Source organism: Daktulosphaira vitifoliae, unplaced genomic scaffold (assembly GCF_025091365.1).
Source record: "Daktulosphaira vitifoliae isolate Bord-2020 unplaced genomic scaffold, ASM2509136v1 Scaffold_4, whole genome shotgun sequence".
Lineage (NCBI taxonomy): Eukaryota > Metazoa > Arthropoda > Insecta > Hemiptera > Phylloxeridae > Daktulosphaira > Daktulosphaira vitifoliae.
Window position 1 is genome coordinate 25,710,553 of NW_026099575.1, and position 22,135 is coordinate 25,732,687.

Consider the following 22,135-nt stretch of genomic DNA (forward strand, 5'->3'; position numbering starts at 1 on the left):
AAAAGCTACATGATGTTCTATTTCCTTATTTATATCCTGATTACAAGTTTTATGATTTATAAGTGTAATATATATAAATATATGTGGGAAATACAACAGGCAATCACAGAAACAGAGTGAAGACGCAAAACTATTATTTAATTTATATATATATATATACACACAAAAGCTCTGTTAAATATTAACAAACAAAAATAACATATATATTTAATCACAAACGAAAACTCTGTAAAAAAAATTCACACAACACAAAAATAATATATAAAACAGAACACATATATAAAATAAAAAATGTACATAGAGACACGTCTTAGTCGACTCACGACTTGATTTAATTTTCCCTTCTTATAATACTTGATACCATTATAATACCACTATCTACCTCCAGACCCTGGAAGTGGTGCCATCTAGACACCAATGGTACCCACATATATATATAAAGGGAAATGGTCGAATGATAGAGGTTTATAAATAGTATTTATCATAAAAAATTGTATTGATCCATACATTTTTCAAAAAGTTATTTAAATATAAAGATAAATATTTAAAATATAAAATATAAAATTTCACACAAATATAGCATTTGGTAGCAATTTTCACCGTGAAGACAAAATTAAGTCTAAAATTTTTTTTTTCCATAATGAAGAATATTATATTAGCTTTAATTTAAGATATATATAAAAGTGTTAGAGTTTCCGGAACACTTTCAAAAGTTAATTTTTTGTAAAAAAATTCATTCTGAATCCCCCTTGTGGGCAGGTAATGGGTCAAATGAATAAAGAAATATATCAAATGATAGTTAAATACCTCATGTATCTATAAAAAAATATTATATCGATTTTGTCATTTTTAGAAAAGTTATGCCAATTTTAAGTAAAAAAAATTATCGAAAATTAGCGATTTTTAAATTTGTAATTTTTTTGGAGATTTCTCCCATTTACGGTGGAAATTTCAATATTTGAGGGTATTATCTTTGACTAGATAAGATTTGTGATCTTTTGACGTATCGTTCAAAGAAATCGGTTCGTTGAGACAGAAAAAAAGTGGTAACAGAAAACAAACACATAGTAAAACTATTACCATCTCAGCTTTGCATCGAAGCTAAAATATAAAGGATATAGTTCTTATACTCATATATCTTATAATATATATGTTTTCATAATTAATTACCAGAAGACGAATTTTTTTTTTTTAAAGGTTTCTTGTTACGGCTAGATTTATTATACACAACATTTATCAGAATACCATACAACATCCAGTTAATGTTTTAACATTCTTTATACGCGATGTATCGTGTCAAGAGTGGTAGTTTAAAACGTTAAATTTTTCCTTATTTTAATTTGTTTACATTTAGAAATATTATTAGTATGAATACACGCCTTTACAAATACCTGTAGTAAATAAAACCAAATTTGTAAGTTAAGGTGATCATTGATAAAAAAAAACATCATACAGCAAGCCTACAAACAATATTAAAGGGGATTAGCATTGAAAATACTATTTTATAGCCATGTTGGTAAATGTAGTAAAACTTTAAAATATCATAATTTTGTTTAAGATCACAAGTGTGCAGAGCCTTTGTTTTAGAGCAGCAAAGTAAATGTAATGAAATTTTCTATTATATTCAAATTCCACAAAGAAATAAAATTAATATTCTTAATTATAGCTATTTGTTAAACATATAATCAGTTAATTTCAATAGAGTAATTTTAGATTATTATTAGTAATATGTATACTAGAAAATAATGCTTCAACAAATATAAACTTTTTTTTTCTTTTAATGAAATATACTATAGCACTATACGATTTCATATATAATCAACAACTATATTTAATATTTTATCTTGGTTATTTAAATTTCGTTACAGTTCTATTATTTTAAAAACATTATTATATATTTGGAATTTTATACAGAGCGATTGTTTCATTATGAATGTGTTAATTATCTGTATTATAAAAATAAAATGGATAATTATATATATACTTTTTTTTTAGTTACATACTTTTCTCAATTTATAAATCAAGAAGTATTTATTATATTCAACTTTTATATTTTATAAAGGTGTCAAATTTATTTTAGCAAATGGTAACATACATAATTATCTATCTTATTTTTTAAACAGTAATCTAATATTAAAGAATGATTAATCGATAGAAATTTTCGGACCAGTATTCCAGAAGTTACTAATAATTTAGAGTAATAATTGGTGGTGAGGTGATGAAGATGCTGCTATTTTTATTTTTAGAAATTTCTCGGCCTCATTTATTCTTTCACCTGGTAAAAGAATGTTGATAACTACTGGAATGTTGGTCCAAAAGTTGTTATCGATCAGTCATTTTCTTAATTAGATCATTATTTAATACATAAGCTAGTCAATTATGTATGTTGTCTCATAAAAAATAAAGTTGACATTTTTATAAGGTATTTTTATTTTTCAAATATGTAATTAATTAGTTCATGATAAAATAATCATTGTGTATTTCATATTATAACTGAAATTGTGAAATTTCAGTATAAATAGAAATCTCAGAATATTTCGGGGATCATTCAGAACTTAAAGGTCTAAAATTTGTAATTTTATACCGTGACTATTATTATAAATGTATATTGTAAAATTTTTAGACTTCAAATTTCAGAAGTGTTATTTAATATGATCAAAATTAGAATTTTTTTCACAAAGTGTCATTTTTAGTTTTTTAAATTATCATACAAGTATAGTCTTCTATATAAAAAACAATGTCTTGACACTTAGTAATTTTTCTTTTTCCATCTTTATCAAATAGTGATATCTTTTAGACATTTTAATGATGGCAGAAAGTATTGTTAAAGTTCAAAGTTATAGACAACAATTTTTTTTATAATTGTCTATTATTCGAGACAACTGTGAAGACTAGAACTCTGTAAGTTAATTTTATAAAAAGTTATGGTTTTTCGAATATTACCATGTTTTTTTTCCTACGTTGTATATAATTAATTTTTTTAACCGATAGACTAGATATTAATTTGTTCTAAAAATTTTTTTAGCCAGTCAACCGTTCATCTGTTACACTATTATAAAATAGTTTATTATTTTTGCTGTCACATAAACCAACTTTTATTGATTTAGATATGACAATAAGATAGCAGAATAGAATGTTAAGATAACAAAAGTTTTCTTAATAAATACCATAATAAATAATTTATGGTCTTTTGAAACATATTATTGCTGTCACTGGTATTATAAAATAAAATTAATCATAAATTTTTACTTGAATCCAAATCTTAAAAAGTAAACTGTCGGCCGGATAAAAAATTCATAAGAACAAAATTGTTTTTAATTTTGATTTCTTTTATATTATAGATCTAAAAACTGGGGCTTCTATTTAAGAAATTTAAATTTAAAGATTTTTATCCCTGGAGGGAAGAAAAAAATTATATTACATAATATTATTGTAGTGATTTTTAAACCTAATATTTTTTTTTTTAAATATTTTTAATTTTTTACTTTGATAAAATGAGTATGACACTTATTTTAAAAAGGTCAATTTAAATCTGGTAAGATATTTATTTCAAATACTCTGTATATGAAATGACCGATATATAAAATATTTTTTATCAGAAACATTAATGATTTAGTAAAAATAATAAAAATATCAATATTTTTATAAAAATACATTCTCATTTCCTATAAGTTGGTTTATTTAAATAAAAAAATTAGTTTGATAATTTAATAACACTCTAAAAATTAAATAAAGTAAAACCTATTCTAACTATTCTAGGAACTTTTTGTTTATTTATTAACTTTTATTTGTTATGCAATCATATGTTATTTTTAGTAATACTTACTTATTTTTAAATAAATAGTTTATACATTTTGATTTAAATGATAAAGAATTTAAAACTATTCCAATTTTAATTGCTGCAATATGATTAACAGTAATCCATTTTAAAGGTTTCTGTATTAAGCGAGTTACACAATTAAAAAATATTAGTATGTAGGCAAGTAGACATGGGTAGACCCCCTTAGATTTAATGTGACCCGGGGCTGGCCCCCCCAAATTTAAAATTCACTTATTTTTACGAATTATCAAAAACGTGCTAGGCCTTATATACATTGAAATTACTATTAATTTGTGATTGCTATGGGGTAATACAGTTATTATTGTGGCTGTATTTTCATTTTTATATTCATAAAAAACGTTATTTGAAAAAGATAACGTTCTAGACGTAATAATAAATGGAATAGCAGTTACTCCGAACGTGGTTGTAAGTAAATTTTTTTTAACTCTTGTCCAACAAATGATAACAAACTACCAAGTTTCTGCACTGATTAGAATCTAGTTGATAGTAAAATTCGATAGAGTAATACTCTATGAAAATTTTTTTGATAAATCTTATCTTTAATCTGTTTCTTGTTTTATAACTTAGTAGTTGCAATAGGTAATTTATTTGTTTTTGCTAATTTTTTATTTGCGTGATCTAAATAATAGTAAAAAAATATGACTGAAAAAGGCAGGAATTGTTTTCAATTTTAAATAAAATAAATTTTACATTGTTTATAAATTATACGTATTTATTTTAAAAATGATTTATAACTTATTTGTTATTAGTATTTAGGTATAAATTATTTTTTCTTAATAGTTTAAAAGTTGAAAAATTAAATCAGCTTAGGTTCACATCATTATTTTATTTATTTTTCATGAAAAATTCATCTCAATAGCGAAGATGTAAGTATTTTTTTTTTTTTAATATAGGTACTATCCATTTTTTATAATACTGTAATAATTAGTATACTATATACGAAAACAATTTGTTTTTAACCAACCAATAGTAAAATTTTGAACTTGTAAGATTCATAGTATGGGATACTGTCAAAGGAGGAGTGGAGGGAGCACCCCCACAAGCTTTTCATGGGAAACAAATTATGGAAAATGATACAAGGGCCCAAAATTGTTGGCCCCTCCAATAAATATTTTCTGGCTACGTGCCTGTTAGTATGACATATTAAATAAAACAATAAAAACCATTAAGAAACAGAATTAATGAAAAATGTTCAAATAACTTGATCAATTCCATAAAATTTATATAAAATGATATAATCAAAATATCAATAAAAGTTACAATCGTATTCTTCACGTAGTTTTAATTTTTTTATCAACTAATAAACATTCTTCAATTATCCACCAAAATTTCTGTGATTTACGGTCGATTCAAAACACGTTGACGATTGTTGACCTTGTCCTAGGCCAAAAAATCTATAGTTATGCTAAACGGTAGCCACTGGTCGCGCTAGTGTACCGCCCCAGTTTTAGGCAACAAGATGAACGGGACGGGACGCTTTAAGCATCCGAATGGTGTGATACGCGCTGTAGTCGCGGTCCCATCGCCGAGTGGTCCGCCGTCTTCCCCGGCCCGCACTGTCAGCTACATCTTTTTATCACAACATTTTATTTTTATTTTTCCATATTTTCTTGTGCGTATTGCAATCTTTTTGAGTGTGTTATTAAGTAAATTCCGCCAAACAATATCCCTTCACCTAAATATCGGAATAATAGACGATGCATGGGATTTCAGTTAAAGTTAATTCATACAGTTAGTGGTAGATATGAACTTCTCGTAAGTACTTATACATATCTATACTTACAATGTATTAAGCAATTATTTTTAAATTAATGCTTCGCTATTTTTTTATTTACTTCGTATTAAATTTGTTATACATAAAATTTTAACTATACACTGCTTTATCTGGGTTTTTAGTATTTTTTTATATATTATCATATGCATGGTAAATGTTATCAATATTTTAAGTATTTTTAATTTCCTTAAATTTATTTACCAAAAAACGATTTAAGATAGTAACTGTCTGGTGTAAACATTTTTTGCGTACAAAGTTTTGTACTGAAATTAACCCTGTGGTAGGACTTCGAAAAAATCAATAATTCGTGACCTTTCTTCAACAGGTTCGTATCTTTTTAGTTTTTATCTGGAATTTTTTTTCTTTTATATTTTAAAATAAAATAGTAAATATTTACTTAATGAACACTTACGATAGAGCCATTAAACGATCATTGAAGCTATATATTGAAAAATACGTTAATTATATTAGACTGGGCACATTTTAAATTTTGTTAATAAATATGAAAATTTTACTTTTTAGAAGCGATAAAAAAAATTTACTGTTATGTTTATTATACGCGTAAAATACTTTCTATCTATTATAGTTACTTAACTTTAAATCTAAAATTTTATTTTATTATGATGAATATTATTATGTAAAGTTATCTAATTAATGTAAAAAATTTCGTTTATTTGTGAGAAAAAAAAAATTATTTTTTGTCCTTATAATAATATATTTTTATTGGAGAATTTCTGAGCCATGTTTTATTTATTAAATATTTTTTTTTTTATTCAAAACAATGATTTCAATGAAACTTGTTTTAATAATAACTAAAAAAATGCATTAAAGCAAAAACACCATTAAAAAAAATATATATAGGAGTTTTATTTACATATTAGCTTCGATGCCAAACTAAGAAGGTATTAATTATTGATGTATTTTTTTTATTTTTTGTGTTAGACAAATATTTTATTTTAAAATATTTATTTTTACCATTTTTAATAAAAAAATATTTTTAATTAGTTAAAAATTTAATTTGTAAATTAGACAATGATATTTAATATTTTAGACATGTTGAAATCTTGAAATTAATTAATTTAATATAAAATCATTACATATTGATTTTTAAAATAATTATTTACCTTTTCGAAAATTTGATTTTTTGATTTCTTTTTAACTTAAGTTAAAATAGATCTAGTTTAATATTTTCTATGTATTTTTTACTATTACATAGTTAAACATAATACCTTCTAAACTGTGCTTTAAATGAAATTAATGTCACATGTAACGCACAAATAACTTATTTCTCTCACTTTATATGTTTATTTTCTTAAGTTGAAAGAATAATTGATTTTATCGTACATAATCATAAAAATTAACAACATTTCTATGGTAAATTAAAAATAAAACTATTTAAGTTTTATAACTAAAAAAGTTTCTTTTATTATATTAGTATACATTTTAACTTATTATTTAAAACTATTATGTTTAAAATAATAATTGTCTCAAAATTTTAATTAAAATTAAAAATTATTAATATTTTTTGTTTAAATATTTCTAAATGAATATTAAATAAATAAAAGACCAAAAATAAAACAACTTGGTTCAGTTAAATTATAATTGAAAATTTAAATATTAATACTTGCAATAAAATAATAAATAGGTTAGAAGATCTACAAATTAATATTGCTTACTGATTTATATTGTATAACTGAGGTCGTTGTAATGTTTATGGCGAACAAGTTTGAAGGTGGATTTGGTCTTGGTCCTCTGTAGAAGTGGTCTGTTGACAAACAGTAGTTTTGGATGGCAACAAGGACACAGGTTGAATTATAGTATAAGCTCCTGGACCACCCGTTGTGTTGCGAACGTAATCAGCAACGTTGTTGTTCAGTACAAATAGGAATCCATCATAACCAGTAGTCACTTGAACGGGTGCCCGACAATCCTGACCTTTGTTGATTAATTGTTAAGTTCACCGGATTAAATGGTTTATTGACATTCCATGACCATATTTCACTCTCTGCTGGACGACGAAAGTACAAATTCTCATTGCAGTCTGAGCTCAGCACAGTAATGCGATATGGCTTTATACCCATATCCGTGATAACAGTCGGAGATGTTGCAGATTGACATTAGTCAATATTATCCAATTGTACGGCAAACATTCGACATCCAGACAAGTATGTAACATACAAACCAGGACGCCGCATACCCTGCGTGGTCTTATTCAATATTATCATAAATAGAACATCGCGTTCGATGTAGGTCATTCCATTTTTCTGGGAGCATAATAAACGACTAATAATGATAATAAGAGCATAATAATTTCTCTGTATATATCGAACATGATAATTGCATTTCAGGAAGCGTCCGTTATAAAAACATAAGTGTTTTTGGGAGAATGATGAGTGACTATGAACTGCAAACAAAAAGAGACGATTACGTGATCCTCTTCATACCCAAAGAGTTGGATTTTTTAAGTTTGGTATACCTGCAGAAATTTAATGCATCCGATTGGGCAAATGTTAAGTTGTAGTTTTATTATTTAATGCAAATGTCTTTACAGCTTTACTCACATTAATATCATCATCTACTTCTATGCGAACAATTTTTGGTGGAGCTATACGCACACTGTTCTTTGATAATGAATTCACTAAACCTACATCGAGCGTCCATAATACTACATGATTATCTAGAAAAAAATCCACAACATTTATAAGAGGTTGAGGATCAATGTAGACATCGTACATCCTATGAGCACACGGTTGTGATGGTAATGGATAGACTTCTGGCTGAACGTTTAAACGACACGCAGAAGATGCTTCAAATGTACCTAACGTAAAGGGATTGAATTTCCATGAAGAAATCGTGATGATGCCAACAGGATTCGACCACTACGTGTCATTTGAAACCGACTGTGAATCACTGATCGTAACGGTCCGGCCATTTCATGCAAATGCCCAACAAATAATGGTCGTATTTTCTATTTGCTCGTTCAAACTGTACAAACATCAGAAAAATTAACAATAAAAAAATTAAATTAAAATGTATACATATGCATCTGTAAACAAAAACTGTTTTTTCATCTAAAATTAAATGGGTTAATTTAAAAAACACCTTTTTGAAAATATCAAAACACTTAAACAATTTGTCGTGATATATAGTTGAGTAAAATGAAATTAGTGAGAAGTTTCTTAGCAAAATGTTTTTTTAATTTATTATATTTTTTAATTTCTATTAACGGACGAATGAATACATAAAAAAAACATCAAATCAAAACGAATTAAATTAAATTTTCGAGAATACATTAAATTGTTCAAAAATGAAGAAAAATAATTATACCAGACAAATTACAATTATACACAAATCTATCCAATTATACTGAGTGATCGATTAAGGATAAAATATTTCAGTTCTATTGAAAATTTTTAATTTTCATATAGGAAAAAATAATTTGATTTAAAAACTTTAAAATAATATGTAGTTATATAATTTATTTTCATCCATTCATTTTTAAAATTTTAAAATTTTTAAGCTTTGTTTTTTTATGTGAACCCCTATTATTAATTTGATAAAAAATATGTTAAAACAAATTTGTTTTATCCAATCAACAAAATGCGTTTTCAAATTTTAAATATTTAGATTTAAAATATAAATTCATCATTAATTTGGTTTTTATAGTACTCTAATCGCAACAATAATCAGATTTAATGGGCCATAAATTATTATCGTTATTTATTATTGCAATCGTAAATTACAAATATAATAACATAAATTATGAATAAAAACTTGTCTATGTAAAATCATAAAGTAATGATTATTAGTGTGTACTAAACACTAAATTATCAATAGTAAATTGGTCTATTATCGCTAAACTTTAACAATCAATAATATAATAACTATTTATAAAACAAAAATTCTGTAAGAACAATATAGTTGAAACATTTTATTTTTCTAGAATATCATTTAACTGAAAATAAAATTCCATTAAAGAAAATTAAGATTTAGAATTTTTAACTGTGTAGGGATATAAACAATATTATTCAACTTAATATTAAAATAGTTTTTAAATCAAACAACTTCTTTCCTTACAAAAATTTTCAATAGTTTATAAAATAATTAGTGTCTTATCCTTAATCGTTAACTTAGTGTATATATTTAAATATCTTAAGAATTCGCATGAAAATATGGTATAAATAAAAAATAAATTTAAAGTTTAAATTATTATCAAATAGAAATTTATTTGGTATGTTTTAACATTTATTTTTGTAATTTTCAACACTATAAGACTTACATAAAGTATTATCCATTTAGTTTCTTTTATCTGACTGTCTCTCGTGAAACCCTAACTTAAATGACGTTTCAAGCTGAATTTAGTTTCAAATACATATAAGTATTTATTAACGGTTCTGTTTTCTTAGATTTTATGCTACTAAACCTAATTTTAAATGTTATGTTTAGACAACATGTTGGAAATATTTATCGATACACGTATTTCCATAATATTTCTTTCAATAGTTTTTTTTACTAAGATAAATAAAAAACAAAATCGAAATAACGTTTTATTCTTATCAGTAATTTATAGAAAAACATTCATATAAATATTATTCTGTTGTTATAGATTCAGTTTTTATGTTAAAGATGTCAGTCGAAATAATATGATTGCTTTTTCAGTCAAAGTAATATTTCAAAAAAATATATATATTTTATCTAATTACGTTAGAAATAAATTAATTATACTACAAAGAACGTTCTCTTATTATTATATCTTGAAATATAAATCTTACCGTAATTTTTATACAGTAATTGTTATTTTGAACATTTTAAAATTTCCTATTTCTATTTATGATTAAAAAGTAAAACAAACATCTGTTATGTAAAATTGATTTTCAGAGTTATATTATTGTAACCAAAGTTAAAATAACAAATTATTTTAATCTTAAAAATTTTTGAATGTGGAAAGATTGAAATTTTTTTATAAAATATCATTTACTTCAATATATTTTCATCATTTAATATATATTCTTGATTTAAATGACTTTCTTAAATAAAAAATTATTCATTTTGCCTTTATGTGTTCGTATAAAATAATAAAAACTAAATTGAGTAAAAAACGAAAACATCTTTTCTTATTTATTTTTGATGCATCTAACTTATTTTATAAAATATAATTACGCATGCTACGTGTTTAAGTTAACATATTATACAATTTTAACGAGATAGTTATTTTATCTAGCATATATATTTAAGAAAATACTGTTAATTATAATTATCATGAGTAATAATATACTTACGTTAAATATATGCTTATTACAACTACAAAAACAAATAAAAAATGCAAATTTTTTGATAGAGAGGTTTTATAAATAATAACGAATTGTATGTTCTACAATTAATTTTTAATTTTTTTAATGTTTTAACATTGTTCATTTCAATTAATTTGTGTTATATGATTTTAATTATATTATAATTTTTCAGATAATCAGAGAAGTAAGAAACTCAACTCCACTAAAGCAAGATATCCATGTCAAAAAATTCAACTACCAATGCTGTAGCCGAGGAGGGCAAAAGTTGTAATAAATTATTTTTATCAGCCGGTCATTGATGAAACTAACCTATGCATTTCCTCAGTTATCCATTTTGTTCTCCTTATTCTCTGGACGCCTAATAATATGCGACCCGGATAGAATAAAAAAATCGAATTTTATTTTAGATTCAAAAGGTTGGTTAAGACGTTGGTCGCAGACCATCGATTATTATCTGTAATAAATTATTCATCAGAAAAAAATTTAATTTTTCTATCAATGATGGAACGTAATAGACAGTATTAGATAAAAAACAGATCATTTTCTAATAATTCAATTGATGGAAAATATTACTACAGCGAACGACGAAAGGCATTCGTCATGGACGCAAGACATTGGAAACGAAAACGAAGAATACGACGATTATTTAGGAGACTTAATGGGAAGGCTATCAAAGAGTCGAGAAAAAGAATGTGCAGTCAAACGAGTTTCGTTGCAAATCGAAGCTATGCCATGTGGTATAGTCAACATTCATGAAGAAGAGGATGAAAATGATAACAATGAAAATGAGCAGAAACTGAAGATACCAGACGGCGGTTGGGGTTGGATGGTAGTGTTTGCATCGTTGATGATATGTCTCATATCAGATGGTATAAGTTTCTCATTTGGCCTGCTGTACATTGAGTTTCTAAAAGAATTCAAGGCAAGTAAATCGAAGACATCATGGATTGGCAGTCTGTTCATGGCTGTACCTCTTATACTAGGCCCTGTTGGTAGTGCTTTAGTCGATAAATTTGGCTGCCGAAAGATGACCATTGTTGGAGGTATTATATCTGGTGTCGGGTTCATCATTTCATCGTTTGCTAATTCTATCGAAATGGTGTTTTTCACGTTTGGTTTTCTATCTGGCTTAGGTCTATGTCTATGTTATGTCACTGCCGTGGTCAGTATAGCCTATTGGTTCGATAAAAAGCGTACATTGGCTACCGGGTTAGGAGCATGTGGTACCGGACTAGGGACCTTATTGTACACGCCCTTGACCCAGTATTCGATTGAAGAATATGGATGGCGTGGAACTGTGTTACTATTAGCAGGTACGTTTTTTAACTTTTGCGTTTGTGGTGCATTAATGCGAGACCCCGATTGGCTGGTTGCCGAACAAAAAAAGTCTATAAACGAGTCAAAACCATGGGCAACAACTGAAGAATCAATTGTAGATCATTTGGCAATTGACAGTGATAACTATGTACCGAAAATCATAGATTCTCAAAATACCGGGGTAGAGAAATATAGGAGACAAGTAAAAGAAGCACAAACAGCGGAGTATAAACTAACAGGAGTTTCCACAACAATTCGGAGGCCATCTGATTTAGAAAATATCGAATCAACGAATTCTAATAATTGCTTTAGATCAGTCATAAATTTACCCACATATGTCAAACACAATGAAAAGGTATTTAGATTTTAATTATATTAACTATATTTAGATTATAATAATTTGTTATTGGTTTATGGTCTAAAAGTAATATTTAATTTAATTGTATATTTTATGTTAATATTTCAGAATTTTAACGTAATTTTAACGTAATCAACAAAATTATTATTTTTAAAATAAGATCTAAAAATCATAAGATTTTTCAAATAATTTATTGTATACATTAACAAAGTAACCGAAATACCGGAAATAACGTGTTAGGAGTGTACTGCTTTGACTTTATTAATAATTTCAGATGGGGTCTTTTAACAACTGATTTGCATTGAATAAATTTCTTGCACTTTTATCATGAAGTAGTAAAATTTAGTAAAATTAACTATCTAATTTTTAAACATAACCTTTAAATATTATAAAAATAATGCAATAATAAAATAAGTCTTTTATAATGTCTCTAACATTTTAAAAGGATGATGTGTAATTAATCAAAATTATAAATTCACGTCTATAGAATTTTAAACATATATTTTTATTTTATTATAAAAACTTTATTATATAACAGCAAAATTTTAGTTCAATGACAAAATTAAAAACGAAATATGACCTTCACAATTTTAAATAAATTATATTTTTTTAAAAATTACAGTAGTTTAAAAATGAAATAATGATGAATTTAATGTTTATGTTTAACAAATGCATTTGATAACATATATAAATAAATAATTTTTTTATAATCTCGTGTTAACTTTTTAAAAACAAAAAAATTAAGAACATAAATTTTAAGATAGCAAAAATTATTTATTTTTGCTATCTTATTCTGTTCTATGAGAACTACTTTAAAAATTAATATTATTAATATATACAGAACAAAGCATCACAATACTCTTTAATTTTACCTTATACTTTAAGTAATTATTATTTTTTACTAAGTATAATGCTTATATAGAAGAATTTGAATGAAAGCTAATTTTCTTGTTTAAATTTAATTTAACTTAGCAGTGTAATAATAAAATGTTAAAATTAACACAGCATTTACTCTTTAAATATGTTTAACATTTTTTAAATGTATTCAGATATTTTTTACAATTTATTTTTAAAACTTCTAAATTTTTCCTTTAATGTTTACATAATTTTACTTATAATTAAATTTTTGTACTTGATGTTTTCCAATTTAAGAGCAACCTAATCAAACCCTTAAAGTTCAGAAAGTATTATTTAATCATCATTAATAAAACATATATTAAGATTTATTTTTAATATAATAGAATATTAATTCAGATTTTATAATATGTACTTATGACTTTATTTGTTTTAACTGTTATAAACATAAAACTTAAAACATCAATTAGAAAAAAAAATTTTGAATATATTTGTCATTAATATGTTTCTCATAGGTCCCATTTGAAGTACTCGAGTCGTTAAGTTCGAACAAGCGGTTGTTCAATGTTATCTTGGAAAATTATCCTAACCTATTACTGTGCCGAAGTAATAGCGTTTATCAACTTAACAGATCATCGCCAAAAGATGGTAACTATAATGAATCAACAAGCAAGAGTGATCAGCAATCAGGAACCCCACCATTGGTTATGACAATGAAACTAAAGCAATCCAAGAAGAATAGCTTAATGGGTTCAGGCGCTATGTTACCATTAGAATCGCAAATTACTTCTCCACCACAAACTTACACGACTTATAACAGTCCTGATCGACCATTTAAGCCGATGTTAAAACGTCAGTTTAGCAGCATACAATCAAGTTATTTGAAAAGCCTTCCATATCATAGGTAAACGTTACTTAAATTATCAATAAACTAATGATAAAATATGTTTTGAAAATGAAAATGGAAATTGCTTTTGAATAAAATTAATAAACAAAAAATAAAATTTAATCTATCTAATCATGTAGCTGAATATAGAAATCATTAATTCGGCAGTGTAAATTTTCAATGATACACCAGTAAAAGTCTCTCAGTAATTTGATTGATAGAAATAAAATTGATTAATTCTTATGTTGACGAATAGTTAATATTTATAAATCACCTGACCTGATTCTTGTACAACTATTATACTTGTTCAGCAATTTCCTGATAATTTTGTATTGTGTAAATAGTATAATCACACTCTTCGCCTGGTCTAACCTTGTAAGGATATACAATAATAAAAATATTATTATATGAATAACTGTCAAAGGTGATTCAAACAAATGGTCACAGAAATCTAAATGTTATATTATTATTCAAGAGATTAAAACGGAACTCCTCGTTCGTTTTGAATTCGTCTAGACCGTGTTATTATTAAAAAATTATATTAACTTAAGAATTATTTTCAAGTTCAACTTGAATTAAAATACCAATACTCTATTGATTTCAGGAGTTCAGTTATGTACAAAGGTGCACTATTGAATATTCAAAGAAACTTTAAGAAAGCTGCTTCGTGTCCCGACATTTATAATAATTCTACTTTGACCATCATGAGTGAACCAAATTCGGTAAGTTAATTAATTTAATCGCCAACTCATTGGTACTTGATCAAATAAAAGATAATTAAATAAAAAGGAAAATGCATCCAAGATTTGCTCTGTTTATTTTTTCATTACTGAGGTTCGGTGATGTATAAGATTGTGCCTAACAGTTATTTTGGGGTAAATTCATATAAGCAAATAAAGTACACAATTTTACACTTCTACTCCCGTTTTGCAGATCTTGCACAGAAATAGTATCGTCAAAGTAATTAGTCAGTTGTTGAATAAACGCGAAAATAATGTACAAAAGGTTAGGCGAAAACGATCTTATTTTCAGCCAAACTCTATGAAAAAGGTAAGAAGCTAATAAATGCACTGCGCTGGCTTCCTTCAAATTTCGGCATGTAAAAGAACATTTTAAAAATGACTAATAAATTATGGTGAAGGAGAAAGCTTTGAATTAAACTAAGCTTTTTTTTCAAAATAACTGTTTTACTTTATCAATTTTCTCATGCTAGTCTGAAATTGTTTAACGCACTATAAATTTGGCTACCAAGCCAGTTCAGGAATTCACAAAAAACTGGTAAAAAAGTCACATTTTACAATTTAAAATTATAATTTAATTAATTATACTGCACAGTTAATACTATTCACTTGATATTAAAATGTCAACTAATACGTACAATTATTAAGAGTCCCAAATATATCAAGGAAGGCATTGAATTTTAACATTTTAATAGCATAAATAAACTATTTATAAGTGAAAAAATCAGAACGCAATACTTCTAAATGATAATTGTTAATTTTTAGTAGGGTCATTAAAATTTTTTCATTTTCCTGTTAGTGTTTTAATTTTTTAATAAAAGATATAGTGTTTATGATAAGAAACAAAAAATTGAATTTAAATCGATTGTTTTTGTTAAATTTTGATTTATGATAGTTTCAATGAAAACCTATTCATCTTATTTATAATTTCCATCTATCTTTTTTATTTAAACTTAACCAAACATTACTATTAATGTTCTTTTATATTTATAAGCTAGTATCCGCTATTGTATAAAATAAAGAAAAATAAATCAAAAGGCGGCCTTGTTATTCTCACGGAAGGGTCACACGTTGGAAATATTAGCCTTGTCAAATGCATATGTTATATAAAGATAAATGAATTTCTAGGCTTCATCCACGCACATAGTAATGTTTATATGCAGTTGTGTATAGTTTTATCATAAGACGAAGTATTGCTGCGTTAATTACACCCTTAAATTTCTTTAAAAATGTTTAGTTTTTCATGTAGATTTAAAATGTAAAAAAATACCATGTTGCAAAAGAAGATAAAATAAATTTCGTAAATCAATAGAATCATTCCCCCAAAAGTAATATTTTTCAGATGTCAATAGTAATAAATATAGAGTCGAGTAATTTTTTTCTTAATGTCACTTTAGCAGCTTGCTGGGTATTAAAGTGGTTTTATTATGTTGACTAAAGCTTGTTTAATATATAGATCTTTTTACCAGTTTAAATATATTCCAATGTATCAAGACTTTTGACAAATCTTCGAATTTCCAAATCAAGTTGTTTTTCTTTGCCGTTTTTAATGTCTTTGTAACTTATAATTTTGATAACAAAAATTACAATTAAAAAAATTTATTTTACTATTGCGTGACTTTTGACATTGGAGTTGGTAAATGTTCTTTTTTCTCAATTCTGAAATATGAATCTTCTTTATTAATATCTCAGTTAAGCTAATAAAGTGAAATTCATAATGAAACATCATTCTACCTTATTTTTTATTTGTCAAAATCACTATTGAAAATTAATACTATTTGACTTAATTAAAGGATGTGGCTTTTGTGTGGTCATTAAATCGCAAACCGGTAAAGTGTTAATTGTCCAACACTGTTCTTTTATATTATGCACCAGTTTAAAAAATCATAATTCATCTATTTATCTAACCTGGCATTGTTACCCAGCTTATTCTTAATTGCATAATATTTAATGACTGCCTACCCTAAGTATTGTTCTTTGAGTATAGACTATTTTGCCACTTTATTAATTAAGTTTTTATGCAATTTAATAAAAACAAGTTATTAAAAGTGGTTAAGAGATATTGTTTTTTAATTTAATCGCATTTATTCTACTTTTATTACTTATTTATAAATATTTGGTGTCAAGTGAACACCAATTTTTTACGAATCTCACCGTTGAAAAAGTTACTTTAAAATTGATGCCTGCTATTTAAAATTATTAAATATGTATAAAAACAATTTTTCAAATACTAGAATTAAATTCATATCTCTGAACATAATTGTTATTATTTTTGGGGTACTATATCAATATAATAAAATAAACTATAAAAACATATTTTATGTTTATCTGTATTTTAAAAATTAATAATGAAAATGCAGTTCATTAAAAATTTTTATTTAGATAAAAATCACTATTAATTACAGTCCACTTTTTCTCGATAAAAAAATTTCATAGTACTATTAAAGCTACAACTTCCCAAATTATACATAACGTACCAAGCAAGTTATTGAATCGTATTGTACTTATTTTAATGTTATTTTAAACATTTCAAGAACTGTAAAAGAACCTACGCATTGTATATAAAATTAATCTTTACAAATATTTTATGAAATATGCCGAGAACTTGGATGTCACATTAGTGTCGAATCTTATTCTAATTCTAAGTTGGTATTCACACGATATGATCTTTACTGAATTTCAAATGTGGTTTTATGATTAAATATTAGGTACGTTTAAATCGATCCAAACTGGTAGCAATGGTCGAGGTACTTTTTTCTTTCATAACACTGTATGTTGAGTCGGGTCAAAAGCTATCAAGCGATCGATAGTCACCATACGCGCAAACGCTTTCTCTTTTTGTACGTTTATTGTTGGATGAATGCCGAGTAAGTTAAACAGCTCTTATAAAATAAGGAGATGCGAAGACAAATAAAAAAATTAATTAAGAAAAAGTTACATATACTCAAAACCAATTGATAATTTCAAATAAAACTCAAAAAAAAAAAAAAAATGCACATTCAAATCAATGTAATAGAATTTAATGTATGCATTTTTATGTCTTGAAAATATTTAATTCATATTCTTAAGTCAAGGAAAAAATTGTTGACTAATTACATCTTACACACTGCAAAAGCACAATTAACATATAATGTTGTATGCATACTTGTTATTATACTCAATTAAATAGAAAATATCAGAAATTGGGGCTTATTATGAACTCTATTCTATGGTGTTATACATATATTTATTTATTATTATGAATATTTTTTATATTTTTTAGTATAAAGAAAAAATGTGCCTTTGCTATTTATATATTTCCTGTTGTCAATAAATATGACTTTTATATTCTCCATTAAGCCACTGATCTAAAAATGGTAGAAGCTTTTATTTTACGTTACTCTAGTGAAAATTTTATATAAAAATTTATAATCCTATAAATACAATCGCATTTTTATTTCTATTTATATATTACTTCATTAATGTTACTTATTTTAAACAATACACTTAATTATAATAAAAAAAAATATATATATTTTACTTAAAAACTGTAATTAAGATGAAATAAGTTTTAACATAAAATCCAATAGAAATATAATAACTGACAACTATTATAACACATTGCTAAACTTACAGCTAAAAAATTGCACGATATATCATGATGTATTTAATTTCTAAATATGTACGGCTTTTGATGCACAACAATTATATGTAATTTAATTATTTCATATTTTAAGTATAAGTATTTTTAAGTAGGTATCAATATATAAAAATTTTCTTTTTTTCATTGTACTTTACCACAGTCAAAATATAAAAAAAAAATTAAAGTATTTTATATAAAATTTTAGAGTAGTTGATTCAATATCAAATCTTTTAACCAATAATTATTAATCGACCCTATTCATTAAATAAATATTGCTTTAATTATTTTATTATTTACTAATGAAAACATTAAAAAATTGATTAAATTGAAATTTTAATAAAAAAAAAACACATTATTATTTATTTTTGTTAAAAAACAATAATAAATATATTGTTGAATTAAATAGCATAAAAAATAACATTAAAATAATTGTATAACTACAGGAGCTTGATTATATCAACTATAAATTTTATTACACTTCTAATTTTTACTAAAATTTGATCAACAAACACTTGGTAGTGAATCGCTTTCCAAATTTATTTACAAAATGTTGCTCGAATATTAAAAAAAATTATAATTTTAAATTGAATTATTCAATATAAAAATATACATTTTCTTCAAATAATTAAATTGAAATAAATTATATAAATAATGTTAATGCTTTCACGATTTAAAGAATCCATACATTATGATTAAAATTAACTGCTATCCTTATTATTTTAAAGGAATGGTACGCAGAAGTAAAAGAACTATTCAGTGGTATACTGGATTTCAGTATGTTTTTGGAGCTTCATTTTTTACTGCTTTCTTTATCAACTATACTTCTTTTCACTTGGTTCATTGTGCCTTACTTTTATCTAACTGATTTTGTCATGGCACACGGTCTCACTGAAACTCAAGCAACAACAATAATTAGTACTATTGGCGCTACAAATACAGTTGGAATGGTAAGTACCATACTCATAACCTTAAAAATAAGATAACATTAAAATATCATAAACGTTTAGATTTTACTCGGTTGGGCTGGTGACTATCCTTGGATGAATGTAACTAAAGTGTATGCAATTTGTTTGATCGGCTGTGGTGTATGTTGTGCAATAATGCCACTATTTATTTCAAGTTTCTGGTCACTCATGGTAATTGGTGCTACGTTTGGATTATTCTTTGCTTCAAATTTTTCGTTCACTCCAGCAATCCTTGTGGAACTTATACCTTTAGATAGATTCACAACAGCTTACGGTTTGATGTTATTATGTCAAGGTATTGGCAACCTTTTAGGACCGCCATTAGCAGGTATGATTTATTTTTTCATTTCAGTGTGATAGTCCAGTTAATTTTTGCACAAAAGTGAATTATTGAAGACATTGAGTTTTAATTCTCAAAAAACCGCAATGTTTTTAAAGTTACGAACCAATAGAAGTTTAATAATTGTATTAACTTTAATCAAATAACTCTGAAATTGTTTAACGTTTAAATGCACAATTTTTTTCAGGATGGGTTTCTGATGTAACAAGAGTTTGGGATTATTCGTTTTACTTAGCTGGTATTTGGATCGTTATTTCTGGTATTTTAATTGGACTTATACCGTACACAAAAAATCGACTTTTATGGGGCGCTGGACGTCTGGAGAACGAAAGGGAAAGCATAAGATCATAAACTTTAAAAATATAGCGTACATATTATTCTATATCTTTGATTAACTACTAAAAATATAGTAGACCTTAGATTGGTCTGTTAGAGTGTATTTATTTTTTGTAACAAATTGTGATTTGATTCTATTATAGATTTTTTAAATAATCACGACTCATTATCCATGAGCTATATTAGAAAAATCTAATTCTATCATTTTAGAATGATGCTCTATTATGTTGAGTTGGTATCACCAAAACCGAATTTGATGTATTAGTCTTGAGAAATTTTGAATTTCCCAACATCTTTAAGAGTTTATTAATTATATAAATCATAATAAAATATTAAAATAATTACCTTTAATATTTATTATATTTCATGATTATTAGAATTTTTATCTCTTAAAATAATTATTAAATAACTTAAAAAATAATTTATCATTTCAATAATTATACTAAGTGCCAAATTATTTTATTCTATCTGTTTATTGATTTTTAATCAAATTTTTGCCAGGACTTAACAATTTTTTTGGTAACCCCGAAAAGTCAAATTGAGTACCTCAATACTTACAAATTTATGAAATTTTAAGTATTAGAAAACGAGTTAAATAAATAAATTCTTAAATTAGTTTTTTATTTAAAACCATATAGAAACTCTTTGTATTGTGATGTCTTGTTTAAAGCAATTTTTATTTAGGCGTTGATTATTTTTTATTCATGTTGTACTTTTTTAAACTTATATTATTAATTAATGTTCTCTTGTTAGTGATTACTTTATTATTAAGATACCAACCTTTTGTATTTAAGTATCAGAATAATATTTAATTACTATGTTATTTAATGAATAGTAATGAAATATTCTACTTTTTAAATTTACTCAATTTATTTTTTATTCTTAAATCCCAAATGTAAAGTGTTTAATAGTTTATTTTCAAACGCTTTAGTTTATGCGTTAATAAGATTTAGTCTACTGGACAATCATGTCTATAATATTAAATTGTTATCCGAAAAAGTTGTTAGTGTTTATAATATTATTATAAACTTTTTTTATCAATTGTACTAAATTTTGTTAAATTATTAAAAGGTACAATGACTGTAAAACTAATTGGCTGAAAAAGCAATATTTTATTATATTTTAGTGAGTATAATCAAATTGAAAAATTTCATTTTATTTTGTCAAATTTTATCTTTATAAATTATACTTATAATTTATTTGGCTCAAATTTATTTTAATTTTAATGATCTTACATAATTGTTAGATTTATTTACTTTTCGATTCTCTTGTTTGATAAGCATGAATTGATTTTTAAGTATTACGTCTGTAGCCATTTTAAGATTAAGATTAATTTTCAACCGTATGTTAGTGTACGCATTTGATTATATTGTCATCATTATTGTTGTTTAATTACTTGTAAAATATATAATTTACATTTGTTGTTAAACACTCCTCATAAACTTTTTTTTTTTTTTAGTAGTGATTACTATTGTTCGGTAGAAAACGCTTTTGGCAAAAACCTAGTGGACCAGTTGTCACAAACACTGTTGATCATATTATATCGTGTGACAGTTGATCTCTAGCGTCTTTGTTTTACTCACCCCCTCGCCCACCCAGCACGACAAATCGATGGCCTACGTGTCAATTGTCATCCGCGTACAGTTCATCGTCGTAAGTCAGTGAGTCAATTGTTTTTTGTCATCTTTTTTTGCAGCAAGCGCAATCGCTTGAATGATAAATTTGTTCGGCCATTATACGTCATAATTTTTATTATTTGTTTATTACACCCTTGTGCTCACGTCTCCAGTGATTGAGCCCTGACCATCAC

General features: G+C 25.3%; 1 protein-coding gene across 4 annotated transcripts; it reads left to right on the forward strand.

Annotated features, from left to right (window-relative positions):
• The first annotated feature begins 5,334 nt into the window (after window positions 1-5,334).
• Window positions 5,335-21,700, forward strand: LOC126904884 (monocarboxylate transporter 14-like). 4 transcript variants are annotated; one of them, XM_050684225.1, is made up of 9 exons: window positions 5,335-5,596; window positions 11,079-11,949; window positions 12,040-12,578; window positions 13,952-14,340; window positions 14,927-15,044; window positions 15,256-15,372; window positions 19,410-19,631; window positions 19,692-19,977; window positions 20,177-21,700. In XM_050684225.1, exons 2-9 carry the CDS (start codon window positions 11,466-11,468, stop codon window positions 20,338-20,340), a joined length of 2,319 nt encoding a protein of 772 aa, XP_050540182.1. In that variant the 5' UTR covers window positions 5,335-5,596; window positions 11,079-11,465; the 3' UTR covers window positions 20,341-21,700. The 4 variants fall into 4 exon arrangements, with proteins under 4 accessions (XP_050540182.1, XP_050540180.1, XP_050540183.1 ...); XM_050684223.1 differs by having other exon boundaries at window positions 11,079-12,578; window positions 20,177-21,699; XM_050684224.1 differs by lacking the exon at window positions 5,335-5,596 and adding an exon at window positions 5,815-5,940 and having other exon boundaries at window positions 11,079-12,578; window positions 20,177-21,699.
• Window positions 21,701-22,135: the final 435 nt, after the last annotated feature.

Bases quoted from the DNA above. Each gene is read 5' to 3' on its own strand.
- LOC126904884 (XM_050684223.1), top strand. From the start codon at position 11,466: ATGGAAAATATTACTACAGCGAACGACGAAAGGCATTCGTCATGGACG. The intron at 15,373-19,409 runs GTAAGAAGCTAA...ATTATTTTAAAG, and splicing joins AGCCAAACTCTATGAAAAAG to GAATGGTACGCAGAAGTAAA. The intron at 19,632-19,691 runs GTAAGTACCATA...ATAAACGTTTAG, and splicing joins CTACAAATACAGTTGGAATG to ATTTTACTCGGTTGGGCTGG.